The 14828-nt window shown below is 38.2% G+C and overlaps 1 protein-coding gene across 3 annotated transcripts; it reads right to left on the reverse strand.

Moving 5' to 3' along the window:
* Nucleotides 1-2979: 2979 nt before the first annotated feature.
* On the reverse strand, nucleotides 2980-14779 carry LOC111329670 (uncharacterized). Of its 3 annotated transcripts, none has more exons than XR_016000229.1 (13): nucleotides 12698-13079; nucleotides 10671-10733; nucleotides 10353-10562; nucleotides 9790-9901; nucleotides 8911-9092; nucleotides 7779-8615; nucleotides 7186-7458; nucleotides 6467-6910; nucleotides 5843-6109; nucleotides 5055-5300; nucleotides 4481-4543; nucleotides 4138-4298; nucleotides 2980-3950 (listed from the first exon to the last, which is right to left on the reverse strand). XR_016000229.1 is itself a non-coding variant. In XM_088757610.1 (13 exons), coding segments are annotated over exons 1-13 (2811 nt in total). In that variant the 5' UTR covers nucleotides 14272-14779; the 3' UTR covers nucleotides 2980-3885. The 3 variants fall into 3 exon arrangements, 2 of the variants coding, with proteins under 2 accessions (XP_088613736.1, XP_022790163.2); XM_088757610.1 differs by lacking the exon at nucleotides 4138-4298 and adding an exon at nucleotides 14271-14779 and having other exon boundaries at nucleotides 12698-12745; XM_022934428.2 differs by lacking the exon at nucleotides 4138-4298 and having other exon boundaries at nucleotides 12698-13077.
* Nucleotides 14780-14828: the final 49 nt, after the last annotated feature.

Raw genomic sequence — 14828 nt, forward strand, 5'->3', positions numbered from 1 at the left:
TTAATCATTCTCTCATCAATTCAGACTGTCTGTCAGTGAGTTAGCACGCTTGTCGGTCTAAATATCCCCCTCACACCTACGAAAAAGTGGAATGATCAAACCAAGGCCGTAATAATCGGCAAACCGATAGCTTACGAGCTTACGTCTTTTTCTACGAGGAAAAATCCTAATTTCTCATAAAATTAAATGACATTTTGGTATGTTAAAGATCTTAACTAATCTTGCCTGTCATATTCATACTGGCCAGTAGGAAATCCTCCATCTACGTAAGTGATCATTGCCTTGGTCTTTGGGTCATCGTTTATGCTCATAAACAGTTCGCTCCCAGCATTTGAAGCTAGGGTGAATAATGAACAGCAATAAGATGTGACAGGCACAAGTGAAAGTAATATAGTGTAAATGTAACTTGCTCCTCTGTCCCAATTGCGGGCTACAAAAACAAATGGGTTAGATGTAACGAGAATTTGCTGAAACAACAAGAATTAAACGGTTGCGTGTTTAAAAACAGTTGATTGTTGAGTGCAAGTAGAGTACGAGGTGAAATCTTTACCACCAGAAGCTTGGAGGGAGCTACTCAGACTAACTGAGCTACGAGGACACGTGTTAGGGCGAGGAAAATTAAGGTGGGCTCTTCCAATGCATTCCCGTAAAGGAATCTGCTCGTAATTAAATGATAAACAAGTGATGATATGATCCTCGCATGAGTATCGCACACGTTCGAATCTAGTCGAAGCCTGAATCTTTTCATTCTTCTTTTCTAGGATGCTAACAATTTCAGTTATAGAGTATTAATAACCAGATTGATCCTTACAAAGAAAGAAGTAGTGGTTTCCAGTTTGAAGAGGAACAAAATACGTCCTCAAACGGGAACCGAAGAAGTCTCCCCAGTTTGAAGGCTGCTCAAACGTTGGAACACACGTTGTAAAACTTGGCATGTTTGGAAATCGTGCATCAGCCAACAGAAACTTAACACGTTTGAAATCGATTCTGTCCCATCTCTCTAGGTATACGCCATTTTCCACTGGAGAAGAATACACACAAAAATGTGAGAAGTACAGTATAGTGACGAGGAACTGACGAAAGGTAATCGTGGTCTTCGGAAGACCATTGGTAATATATCACTTCTAGTACAATCAAAATAAAGAGCTATTTACTTACATCCGCAAAGCTCATGTCTAAAGCCAAAGCCTCGTCGCAGCCTGATCAGCTCGTAGGTATCTGTTGATGTCAGTAAAGATTAACAGAGAAAAAAATTCGTTATATTTTGGTAACTTTCGTTATAAACAGAAGCCTATATCTTTTATATTTCGTTGAAGAACTAGACCGTTCGCAAAGGTCAAAACTTGCCGGAAGTGAAAAAGAGCTGAGTACAACTCAATGAAAAATCTCAGCAAGCATCAGGTACAGGAAAACATCAGGTACAGGAAACAAAACGTAATAATTCAATGAAATTCGAGAGATCTCATCACTTCATTACGCCTGCTCTTTTAACCGTAATTGGGCCCGAAGGTGCATTTTTATTTCTACCCTCCTCTACGTTAGATAAAACGAAATTTAATTTTATCGGCCCTAAGTACGTAAAATATAACAGAGAAAATAAGTAATCAGCCTGTGTCGGAGGAAAAAGTTGAAACAGATTCAACTTCAAATGGTTTCCTTCCCTTAGAACTGCAGTTTTTAACTATTTATTTTAAAAATAGTAATTTCATAAGTACGTCCGCTTTGTGTTCGAAAAGACTCATGATAACCTTGGAGTATTTGTTTGACAATACAGTTGACCCTCTCAAAAAAGTGACAAAAGATCCCTCTGATTACTTTAGCACTTGAACAACCTACCTGTTGTTTCTATTACTTTGGTGTTAACTTTGCAGAATGACTCAATACAGAAGAAAAATAACATAAAGTACATGACCACCAGGGAATATATTGTAAGTAAATAGGGCTTAAAATGAAATCGCCAGAACTAGGTTGTTGTCGTCATTCAAAGATATTACATGGTTGGATTTGAAAAGCCACCTGCTGTGAAAATCTAACGATGGAGGCTTGAAACGGGTAATCTGACTGAAAGATTATTGGCTCATTACCCCGACATGTTATGTACAGTGGTGGTATCAGTGAGAAGAACCAAGTTCACCCAAGTAGAGATAAGATCCAATAAAAAAATGCATAGATTCCCTGATATTTACATTTATACTCAGGATTCTCTTTTCGGAGTCAAAAATAAGGAATGACCTTTTCGGTTAGAGGAGAGAACCCAAACTTACATAAATTCATAAATTGATTCTGTTCAGGGTGTTTATATCTACAGTATCGTTAAGAAGATTTGTTTAGCTTTAGAGAGTTTATCCAGATAAAAGTATCCAAAAATTTTCATATTCGAGAGATGTGTTCAATGGATACGAACCACGCCCAGACGGCAAAGTTCTGGTGCTGTCAAGTACCTGTCAGGAGCATAGCAAGTCATTTTTGGCTTGTAAGCCTGTTCCATAGCTCGTAAATATGGTGCGGCCGGGGAAGGTATATATATTTAAAGAAAAAAGATAAATATTCCAAGAAAAATTTGTAAGCCTGGGCTAACTGGCTTAAAGGGGGCTACGCGCCTACCTGTCATATATCTTAACTTCACTGCTTCCCCACATGAAAGTTTCCTTACCAGTAATTAGGTGTATCTTTATGATATTTACAGAATAATTCGAATATTGTAACTTATCATGTACTTGTTCGTGGAATATGTAGGTAGTATCCATTTAGAAAGCTCTGGTGAATATGGTGCCTGCAATAATTTTCTCCCAAAACTATAGCCTCAGCACTTACACAAACTAAAAGTCTTGTCCAGTGCTGAAGAAGTCAATTTATTTAAATTGTAACTTTAATGTCAAACTGTTAATGCTTCTATCACTCTGTTATAAGGTTTACCACTACTTCTAAAGGTGGTTAGGTTAAACCTTCAGACGCACGCAGTGAAAAGTCAATTTAAAGTGAGCTTTTTCCACAATTTTTATTACTAGTAGTACTGGGAGGTACATCACTGATTACGAGAGATTCTCTACTAGTTGATCTTCTTTGTTGTATGAGAAAACAGGAACAGATTGAGTCAAATATAACACCGTACATCTCACTCAGTTTGGTTTTTAAAATAAAAATATTATTTTCAGCGTTCTTGAAGCTCGCTTCTATACTTTGGGCAAAAAGAGGAATCATCTATTCGATTATAAAAATATTTAATAAAGGTTGAAACGCCACCTGGACCTTTATACGTAAGTTGGATTTTAAGACTGCTGCTGATATGCTCCGATAAGGATACTTTAGCTCATGTTATTCAGTTTAAATATGTATACTTGAAATCTTAATGAATATATTTGGTTCTCCATCTACTGCATCCATTCACTGATTAAGTTAATTTTCATCTTAAAGTAACATTTGATTTAAATACTTTTCAAGAGCAACAATTATCATGGAAAATGCTAGGCTTTCGATTACCTTAACCAATGGAAAAGAACAACCCACTGTCTATGTCAAAAGTAGACGCATGTTCTATCTATATCCAAGAACGTTTTAGGTGGTGTGTTCTATATGCAGTGCATGTTTTAGACTGATATAAAATAAAAATGTCATCAAGAGATTCTCTCTGGCAGCGTATAGTTATTACGGAATAGCACTGCCCCACCATTTTTGTTTTAATGATAATCCAAACACGTAAGCCGGTTAAAATTGTTTATATTATGATTCTAAGAATCTTCTGCCTGTTTGTTACAAAAGTAACTGCAGCTGCAGCAGCGCAGGATTGCTTTCCTTCGACGGATTCTGTTCCGTCCAGATTATAACCTCATTAATAGGCAGGGATGACTTTGTATCCACGTTGAATTCATGTCTGTAACAAGCTTTCTAACGACAACAGGATAGTGGACAGGAAATGGGGCACCCAGTGGAGGAACAGCTCGTTGGACAACCTAAAAAAGAGAGGCGTAAAGTGTTTAGATATATTTCCATCCAAACGATTCAGCAACCAACAGTTCGACTTATATGCCTTGCAAGAATGGAAGATGGTTATGAACGATTTTATGATGTCAATGAAATTCAAGGAACAGATCAGAATTTAACTGAAAATTCATCAAATATATCGATGATTGTTCTCACTTATCTTTCACGTTAGTTCTGTGTTCATCTGATTTGATAAAGGTTGCAACTCAAATATGCGCCAAACTTCTGATGACCAAGAATTGTTTCATTCAACGTCGTAAAATTTCTTGTTTTTTTCTTTTGAATTCGTTATAGATGCCAAGCGTAGCACAACTATGCTGATAGAAAGATAAGATGCAAAAAACACATTTTATTCCCTTGTCTAATTAAAGAAATGAATTGCAAACTTGAACGTCTTCCGCTTTGACTTAGATTTATCTCTTATTAACATCATAATTGCATTAGATTAATCATTGTAACGATCCATTGATTATGCATTTTTCGAATATGCCTCACGTACCAGGAGTAAGATGCGGTGTCTTCGAATAATGGTAGTGATAATGAATGGAACCTGGCGCTTTATCTTAAAAAAAAGAAGAACATTCAAAACCTCCTTGAGGTGGGATACACATTAGAGAGGTACAACGTTCCACCGGGAGATGATTGCATTGCTACAGATATCATAAAAAGTTTATCTGAGTATGGTTGAAAAGCATTTGTCCCTGACTTTTTTAAAATGTAGAAAGTAGTGTTTATCAAATGAAAATAACAAAAGCGTTTTTGATCTACAAGATATGTCTTTGTGGATGTGGCTATTTTATTGCTATTTACTCTAACGCCTGAAGAGTTGTCCTAACCTAACTGCTCCTATTGTTATATAACCTGTTATCAGTCGCTTTTCTTTTAGTTCATCATCGTCGTTTATCTTAGTTAGTAAAAAGCACTTACTTTGCTGGTATAATCTCGTAGCAGAGATATTCAAACTTCTTTTTTAGGAAATGATGACCAGGTGGGCTACATCGAAACCTTCCCTTTAGATCAAAAAGGCGAAAACATAATAGTGTTGGCGTGCATCAGGTTAGTTTGTGACTTACCTGGAACTGCCGAGACTGCTTGGGCTGAAATGACTGGTGCAGAGGAGGCTGGTGATGGTGCTGGTGGCGGTGGAAGAGGGGGAGGTGGAGGAGGAAGAGGAGGAGGAGGGGGAGGAGGAAGGGAAGGAGAGGGAGGGCGCAGTTGTGATATAGGTGGCGAAGGATAAGGTTGAGAAGTTGATGTCGGTACGCGAGTGCCCAAGGGGAAAGGCCCAAATTTTCCCGGCCTTCTTTGTGACTTACTATCTGCAGTTCAAAAGAATAATAATGGTTTATCAGTTTCAATCATGAATACGTTTTAGAATGTCATTTACGCATCGTCTTTGCACATAACAAATCTGACGTTGTATTGGGAATTTTCTAATTAGGTTGGATTATGCTTAAGGCTGAAAGACTGTCCATCAAAATCAATAGCTAAATAATTGGAAAGAAGGTCCCTTGTAAAATTGTTGCAATGACTTTTCAACCACAGGCATTATATTCCCTCATACCAGCAAGCGATATTTGAATTCTTTTTATTACCACCTTGTTAGGAGACCGCGCAGAATGCAGTTTTTGAGCGCAAACAGAAACTTGGTTACTAAGACAGTTATGCACAAAAAGACAACCAAATCAAATAAATTTTACCCAGGTTGATTATTCTGCTCTGTGAATATGGAACAAATATGTGATATCATATGCACATCACATTATGCCGGTTTACCTGCAGCAGCATTCAGCTAGACGAATAATAAATCGGAAAGGGTATGTCCCTTGACACATGCCACGAGACAGATAATGCGTCATACCTTGGCTGGTGACTGAAACATCCTTGAACACAGGACAACCAGGGACAGGTGTTTCTGATATGCTTGTTTCCTCATTCAAAAGTAATTTGCTTTTTCTATTCGGGTCCCCAGCGCTAAATGTAACATGGCTATGTAGCTCAGGTCGTTCTATGATGAGTTTAAGCTTAAATCCTGATCCAGTGACAAGATAAGCTTCATGTTTAAGAGAGGAGAGGAGCTTGAATGAAGGTCCAAAGTTGTTTATGAAGTTTAATGCAACGCACATCTCTGGATGAGAAAAAGTGGAAATAAGTAAGTACTAAATCAACTTATTGAAAAGTGAGTAAGAGCTATACATGTTTATCATTAAAAAGCATTTTGATAAAGAGTAGCTGATGGATTGTGGCGGAGAATCAGTTTCAGTGGACATTTGTTATCATGTATAAATGTTTCGTGTTTGTTTCGTGGTCGCTTCATAATAGTCGACTAGCTGTAGTCTCTGTTTTGTTCTTAATTCTAATTAATTCTCGGGCTTTGAGTCTAGAATTTGACCGGGAGTCTGATAATTCAGTAGGAATTATGCATCGTCAGTATATCAACATGCACCATGAATAACATTAATGACAGACTAAAACATGTGTGTACTTTTTCCACTTGCGACTAAAGGTTCCAAAGGACCATTTATGCCTGTTTCTTTAAACATTGCTGGTGCTCCTGGTGTTGACCCTATAGCTCCTCCAGAGGAACATAAGGGGATGCAGGAAGGCTGGGCTGGTTGGGCGACTGACTCTGAAACTAAGTTAGCGGGATGGGGGTGTGGCTCTCCCATGATGGTTGGTGGTTTCACTGGTCCAACAACGTTCCGGCAGTTCCTGTTTTTGTTTTCGTATGGGGGAATTGGCCAAAATGAAAATGTACATCTCTCGAGGACGTCGGGATCACCATTGTAAAAGTCCAGCTCCATAGGCGTGACGTGTTTAAGTTGTTGTTTTTTACTTTGGCAAATGTACCAATCATTGTGCATTGATTTCAGTAGGAGATTCCTACTAAATTTCATCACTCTAACCAAGTAGAAAGAACTGTCTTTATCTGTTGAGGAATAGTGAGTTCTACGTACTTTAATAATCACGTTTATACCTTCGTTAAGATACTTTGATCTGCTCAGTTAAGGGTAAACAATAAAATATGCCAAACAAAAAAAAGTTAACTGTGATGAAATCAGTCTAATTAATCCTGTATATTCGGTGTACAAGTTCGAATTGGTGCTAGAGAAGATTGTTCTTTCAAACAAGAAAATTGTTTTTTCAGAAAAGGATCTTAATAACCGTCTAGAGTTAAGAAATGTGGACGTTAATTTTACTTACCAAACAGTTCTGATCCATCACGTTTTTGCAAGATAAAATTATAGTTTTTCTGCCTCAAGAAATAACCTGGAAGGCACACTGATTCAAACGAAGCGCTTTCTTTCTCCGCGTCAACCTTTTGATACAGTGCAGGAATTCGCACTGTGAACACTTGACAGAATTGCCTGAGAGCCATTTTCCCATTATAAGAACTCCAACAGAAGTTCAGGCTGTTATTTTCTTGTGGATATGGTATATCCCAGGAGTGGACAGTGTAAAGTCCATCTTGAACAACTGAAACATGCAATATGCAAAAATAAGTTTAGTGAAGCTTCAGGTTCAATCTAGTTCAGTAAAATATAGCCTTCTGAACGTCTAGTTCTCACATTTTACACCGGACACGGTCTGGTAGGTAATTACCCTATAAACTTGAATTATCGTGGGAATCACTCTTCTGAGATCGCTTCGTTCAAGACAGTCTTGAGCTAAAACTTCAAATGGATCCAGAAAATTAAAAAAAAAGTTTTTCTATCGAGTTTATATTATCTCATTAAAACTTTCAAATAATAAATATGTCAATGTTAAGAGATTTCTAAGCTAAGACATCCACTTACGTTTACTTGCAGCTCCTTGTTTCCATACAAGCATCCTTGCCATTGTTTGGGCGTCCTCTCCAGGCTTTACGATATATGACGCCTCCTGGGACCCCAAAAATTCATCTGGTGGAGAACTGGCTTTATTACCGCTAGGAACAAGAGAAACATCTGTTTGACCGCTTGAAATTACTTGCGAACCTTTTGCAGAGACGGACGCTCCATTAACCACTTGTCCTGCTGTACTTTCACTACTTCCAGCACTGACCCTTCCTTGGCCACCTTCAGCTACCCCCACCGATGCTGTTGATCCCCCTCCGTATGCTCCGCCCTTTATTGTCTCCGATCCTATCGCGCCTCCTTTACCTCCAGAAATACCTACACCGCCCTCGCCTCTTGCACCTTCTTTGCCTTCTACACCTTTTACGGCCCCCTCTGCTTTTCTTGTGCTTCCTGTACCACCTATGCTTCCTACGCCTACTGCACCCCCTGTTCCTCCTGCACCCCCTGTTCCTCCTGCACCACCAGATCCCCCACTTCCACGACTGCCTCCTGATGTAGGGTTAGTGACGGAAACCACGTTCCCATTTTCTACAACGATTTTAAATTGATGCGAGTTGTGTCCATAAACATTATTGAGTCTGTCCTCGATTGTTTTTGTGACCACCTGTTGGGCAGCCTTTTCTCCTACACGTGCTCCGGCGGATGCTCCTACCTCCATTCCGGCCAAGGCACCAGCTTTAGCTCCGGCCTTCGCACCACTCCTCTTTCCCCAGTGAGCTCCAAATGCCAAACCAGCTCTTGCACCAGCTCTCGCAGCAACTTTAAGCAATATTGCTTGGTAGGTTGAGTTTTGCTCTGGTAAATAATAACAATGAGTTATAACAATGAGTTACAATGAGTGATAATGCTTTATTCGCTATTATACTCTATAACACATCATAGGGAGAAAATACTTCTTTTAATGTTTATCAAGTATATGTAGCATATAATTTCGCCTATTGTAAGCTTGTGTGTTTAGTCGGTGGCTCTTCACAAAAATCACTCGAGAGGATAGGAATGTCGTGGCACTTTAATTTAGATTTTGATACACGTACTAGCCACTGACCATGTTAAAATAAAACTATCAAAGTCTATTTTAAAATTTACCCACCAGGCGTCGGTGGCAATGTTGTCCACAAGAATTTTGAGGGTATAACTTCGTAAAATTTTCCGTCTGGTGTCTTGACAGCAGCCTCCAGGTGATCTTTCTGGTGGTCATCTTTCATCACAGCCTCCATGTAGTAAAACTTACCTTTCTTCAGGTAAACAGGTAGAGATTTTTGATTCGTGAACCTGAGGAAGAAAAAAGGAAAACACCATTACGCCTAAGTTTCAGTCATCATACACCGTACTGAATGCTCCCGGAAAATGTATGACGAAAAATTGAAATAATTAAACAAACAAAAAAATTAACACTAAGCGTACCAGGTCCCTGCACTGTAGTAGCGGGGAATATTTTATGTGGCCACGACGGAATACATGTACGAATTTTATTTTCAAAGAGAAGAGCGAATCAGTGAGGAACTCTATTAACACGAGAAAACTGAATATATATTTCGAAGTTATATATAAATATATATATATATATACATTATAGATGATGAAAAATCCGTAGCGGAAATGAAAATTCCTGCACGAGAGAAAAAGCTTTCCTTTGAGGTGAATACAAAAGACACAGATTACACTTCTGTAAATATAATTAAAAGAACAAATGGCATTTTGATGCCCAAATTATCAAGGCGACATTGTTAGTTTGACATGCACTCGTTCAAGGTATCATATTTCGAGAGAGGAGAAATTCTGGCATTTAACAAATCTCTATAACAGATTGGTAAAATTTTTCGAAGCAAAAAAATGGGGTTCTGTACATTCATACGGTAAAAACACTCTGTCAATGCAAGAAATTATATTTCTTTAGTGTGAGATTTTCCGCTACTGCACGTGAGAAGGGTCTAGCATCCTTAACTTGCATTTGTGCATATGATCTTACCTGTCGTACTCATACTGATACGTTGCAAATCCTCCATCTACGGAAGTTATCATCGACTTATTTTCAGGTCTTTCATCCGTGCTGAGGTAAAGCTCACTTCCGGCGTCAGATGCTGAATTAAAAAACATTAACACTCATGTACAACTTAATCACTTAAAATGTTATTTAGTAAGTCGAACGGTACAGCTTGAACTTTCTTCATCATCCGCCAACTTTCTTTAAAGTAAAAAAAAAAAAATCATTGAGAAACATGCATCTGACATTACCGAGAAGAATTGATGATACCAAAAAGGAAATTGCGAAGAAAATATTTTTGACAAGAGAGCAATAAAAAACTCAGGCCAGTGTCCTCCTAAAATCGGCTGGTTCCTCCTACCAAACAAGAAAAGAGCCACGCATCTGAAATGAGGCAGAGTGCAATGGGTTATTTGTCTACTTAAAACTAATTTCATCTCACAAATCATTGGCCAGGTTAAACTGAGGACAAAAGCAAAGAGTCTGAAGTAAGTTTGCGTGAGTCGCCATTAACATTACAATGAGAAAAGTAAAAAAGAATATCGTACAAAGATAGAAATAGTGGTTTCCTGTCTGTAGTGGAACGAAATAGGTCCTTAAGCGCGACCCATAGAAGTCTGCCCAGTCTGACGGCTGTTCAAATGTTGGAATACATGTTGCATAACTTGGTAGGTTTGGGTATCGCGGATCAGCAAACAGAAATTTTACGCGTTTATAGTCGATTCTGTCCCATCTCTCCAGGTAAACGCCATGGGTCACTGAAAGGAAGATAGAGATGATGCAGTAAAATGGTTTAAGTTGTAATGGACATCTCTCATTCAGAATACTAATGATATAGAAGCACTGGCAGGCAGAGGGTAACTTACAGTTACAAATCGCATCTTTGACGCCAAATGATCGTTTCCTTCTAAACGTCTGGTACTCATTTCCTTAAAAAATAAAAAAAAAAAAAGAGAAAATGAAAAAATGTACTGTCGTTCATAAGAAACACTGCAAAACTGTTCGCTGTGATTGGGTTTGATAGTTACTCGTAGTTTAAAACAACGATAAAACGATTCAATAAAGTTGGTAGAGAGAGAAAGACAGGGTCTAGTTTAAACCCATGTGTGAGTGACCGTTGAGATATAACCCCTCCTTAATGTGGTTATACCCTTTCAGAGAGGAGATTTTGATTTCGTAGGAACAACTCAGGTAAGAAATAGTGCAATTAAAATTATTTCACTGAGAATGACAGTACAAAACAAATCCAGCCCCAGGGTACGTGAAGCAATGCTAAGTGTTGCTGACCCTTCTAAAGTAAGCTATTGACATCGTCACTGTCAGTGTGAGGCCGAGCGTTCATCTTTAAGACCCCTTTAAACGGTTTCAACATTCGTTCCAAAAAAATTTAAACGGATGTTGGGCAAATGTCGGACGCAAAGCGGAGGCCTTTCAAAGGCCTTACAAAGGAAAAGTCGAATAGACGTTGAATGAAAATTTAAACTGATCACAACTGGTTTCAACACGCTTTTAACAAGCTTTAATCATTTTTTATTTTTTCAACAATGTTGGACGACCTTTTCCAACGCGCCGAACATTTGGTTCAACAAAGTGTTGAATGCATGTTGAAGCAAATGCTGAAATCGTTTAAACGGGCCTTTACACTCCACAGTTACAAGGATTTCGAACTTTTCCCTCAGCCGTGAATTATTATTCATGCAGAGTAAACAATTACATCGAAATAAGATTTCTCCTTTGGATAATCAACCGCTTAAAACCTCAAATTACTGAAATTGGGGAAAAGAAGAGCTCACAGTTTCAAATGGCTCGTTATACGGGTGGCATACGTTAAGTGGCTGTCTTTCTAATATTTCCTGCTGGTGCTCTATACATCATGAAATTTCGATTTTGTCCTCTTCTGCCTTCATCTAATATTGATGATAGTTCCATCTTCACCATCAAAAAATATTTCCGTGATTTCCCTGGAATAAGTGTTGTCTCTGCATTGACAGAGAAAAGGAAGCATCTAGTTAGATTCCTAGTTTTTCAGTTATTGTAGCAGTTTTTTTCAGTAAAAAATATCCATTAGGTCATAAAAATGATTGAAATATATTCCGGAGACATTTTGACAGGCTTTGTTCTAAATGCAGTTATATAGGAGTAACGGTTGATCTGGTCTTTTGAAATAAATTTGATAAGCAATATTTCATGGGGCCAGAAAATGGGGTAGTGAAAAGGTTCATGTTAGATGGATAACCTTCCACAATTAAACTAGTATGTATATGTGAGCCCTCTGCCATATGTCTTCCATTCCAAACTCTATCTTTGTTTGTAAGGAGTCAATGTAGAAGGCCCTTTTAAAGTCTTGAATTAAGGACATTGGTTGGGGCTTATTAAAGGATCGAAAAGGTCGTTTCAACTTGCGAGGGCAATGGTTATTCATAAAGATGAAACGTTGTTATGAAAGTAACAAAACGGTAGAGAGATAACGGAGAAAGACCAATTTAAAAAGAATCAAGTAATAACGGAGAGAGACCACCTCGCAAGAATCAAGAAATACAAACATTACGGTGACAAAAAGTGCACAGAAGTATAGCAACTTATCTACTGCAGACGGTGCTACGAGATTAACATCTGTGGTATCTATTGTGCTAGGTTGGAGACTTTGATTGAGTCCTTTTCCATGGGAAAAATATTCTGTAAAATTAACACACGGCTCCACTTACATGGACAATATACATCCCTCATACTCACCTGAATATCTTTTGCATGTTAGGGAGAGTATTGATCGTTACAGCTTTAGACCGACGTTTTGCAAACAAATAGGTTTTTCAAACGGATAATTGCTAAAACAGCTCTTAAAAGCATAACAGAGATTCGCTATAGTTGCTAAAAAGAACTCAAAACTCCTCACCTGTTTGGGTACTGCTGTGTGATAGACCAGTCAAAAGATGAAAGTGCACTATTGAATAGATAAAAATGTTTGGAAACTGCATTAAAATCAACCACTGCATCGAAGGGTCAAGAGCTTGAACAAGGAAGTTTGAGCCTGTCAAAAGGATGTGTATTTGCTAAAATATAGGGCACTCAAAAACCCGGCCACCTGCAAAAGTAAGCGATATTGTTTCATAAAATGGGTAACGTAGTTTTACAACTATTTTGTTTTACATCTAGCCTCTATTTACAGGAAATATTATCACTAAAATTAATTAAGAGTAAAAACCCCCTGCTACGACAGACTGATTAGAGCCCTTTGTCTTCTAGTGGGTTTCATTATTCACTCAGCGCTTAGCGCTTAGTCACGAGGATTAACCTGAGAAGGAGGTAGAAAAAAAAATTCTAAATCTCTAAATCGCTTTCCTCGTCCGTGACATGGGGTGGCCACACTGCTAACGTTTTCTTGTGAAGGAAACTGTACCATGCAAATTTTTTATCAAGATCAACTGAGCAGGAAGTTATTTAAATGCAAATAGGCTAAAGGTCGAACATGTGAAGAGCTAGAGACAGAAACAGGGCGATCCTAATAATAATAATAATAAAGACTTTATTTTACGAGGGTAACACATAATAGCATAGCTAATAAACTTGTGGCCCTCATCCTAACAAAGCTTTAAAGACCTTTCCATACAAAGCGACGGTATACGCGTATAGCCGGTATGGAAGTGCCTTTTTCAAATACATGTACCCATATGGACCAAGGAGTATCTGCATCTCACACCGCATTAGGGACCATAATCGAACTTCTATCAGTTAGACTATGATACTTTTTGAGCACATGTGACCCACAGTTGTCTTTTACAGGTATTCTAGACCTTGACAGACGGAACTTTAGCCTGGCCACACGCGCAAAACGCACGCTGGCATACACGAGTAAGATCGCGTATAACACGAAAATCCAGTGGATTTTCCAATCTAGGGAGACTAAAGCTTTCTGGAGAGTTCATGGTTCTAGTTTGGCTCAACAGGTAACCATATTAAGGATTTTTCCAGGTTCTTTTCATTCACATATAAGCTCATATATATATATAATTCTCGAACTTGAGTAGAATAAATCTATAGAGCGCTCAACTCTGAGAGGAGCAGTAATAATAATAATGATCAATGGTAGCAAAACTTCAGTTCATCGTTTTAATGCACTAAAACGATGAACTAACTAGCTGTCTGCTAAACTGGGCTAATTGGTACAGTTGGAAGGTCATCATACCAATGATAAAGTCACAGGTTTCACATCTCTTAACTACCAGTGTCTAACTTTCATTTTGATAAAATGACGCACCGCAGATCGCTTATTGACCAGTATTCGTCATCTTTTTTGCATCAAAAGCAAGTTCGCTAATTCATGAAAACTTCCCGGGTAAGGATTAACAATCAGGAGCACCTTTAAGATCCAATTAGAAAAAAATGTGTCCGTTAGTAAAGTAGTGATCAATGCCTTAGGAAACCTAAACTAAAATTTGGTCCTATTTTGACGTCATATTTAGACTTACTTCATGCTAGACTCTTGAACAATGTTGCCATAATTTGTAGATTTTCTTTTGCCTCACGCCTTTTGTGATAAACTTTTCAGTACCTTTGCTTCCCTTTGACTTATGAATTTCTCTCACAAAAATCGTCGCAAAAAATACATTTAATTGACCCATATCTTAATCCATTGAAAGTCATAATTGGCAGCATTGTTATAAAAGGAGCATCAAAGTAGTGAAGTATCCCCCAGAGGGTTTTCATAAACCATGATATTGACATAACTTGCAACAGTTTCTCTTCAACGCGAATTTCACACCATTCGTGTTAAACCTCAAGTTCTTTTCAAGTACTTTCTTTCTACAGTTTCTTGTCTGTTCTCCACGCAACATCTTTAAATCCAGGTAATTGTGTTTCTGTCAAGGCAAAAATACAAACTGCCCATATGTTCCTTCATTCGACTGTTAAATTCGTTCGTTTTAGTAGGAGCGGCGTTAATCGTTTAAAAAGTGTTGCTAAATAAGTCATGGTTCTTGGATATCAGTTCACAGGTGCCCTTTTGTTAGTTTTATGGTCAATCAACT

The sequence above is a fragment of the Stylophora pistillata genome, chromosome 4 (assembly GCF_964205215.1).
Source record: "Stylophora pistillata chromosome 4, jaStyPist1.2, whole genome shotgun sequence".
Lineage (NCBI taxonomy): Eukaryota > Metazoa > Cnidaria > Anthozoa > Scleractinia > Pocilloporidae > Stylophora > Stylophora pistillata.

Bases quoted from the DNA above. Each gene is read 5' to 3' on its own strand.
- LOC111329670 (XM_022934428.2), bottom strand. From the start codon at position 12,797: ATGCAGTGGTTGATTTTAATGCAGTTTCCAAACATTTTTATCTATTCA. The intron at 10,734-12,697 runs GTGAGGAGTTTT...TTATTTTTTAAG, and splicing joins ACACAGCAGTACCCAAACAG to GAAATGAGTACCAGACGTTT. The intron at 3,951-4,480 runs GTACGTGAGGCA...TCTCTTTTTTAG, and splicing joins GACACCGCATCTTACTCCTG to GTTGTCCAACGAGCTGTTCC.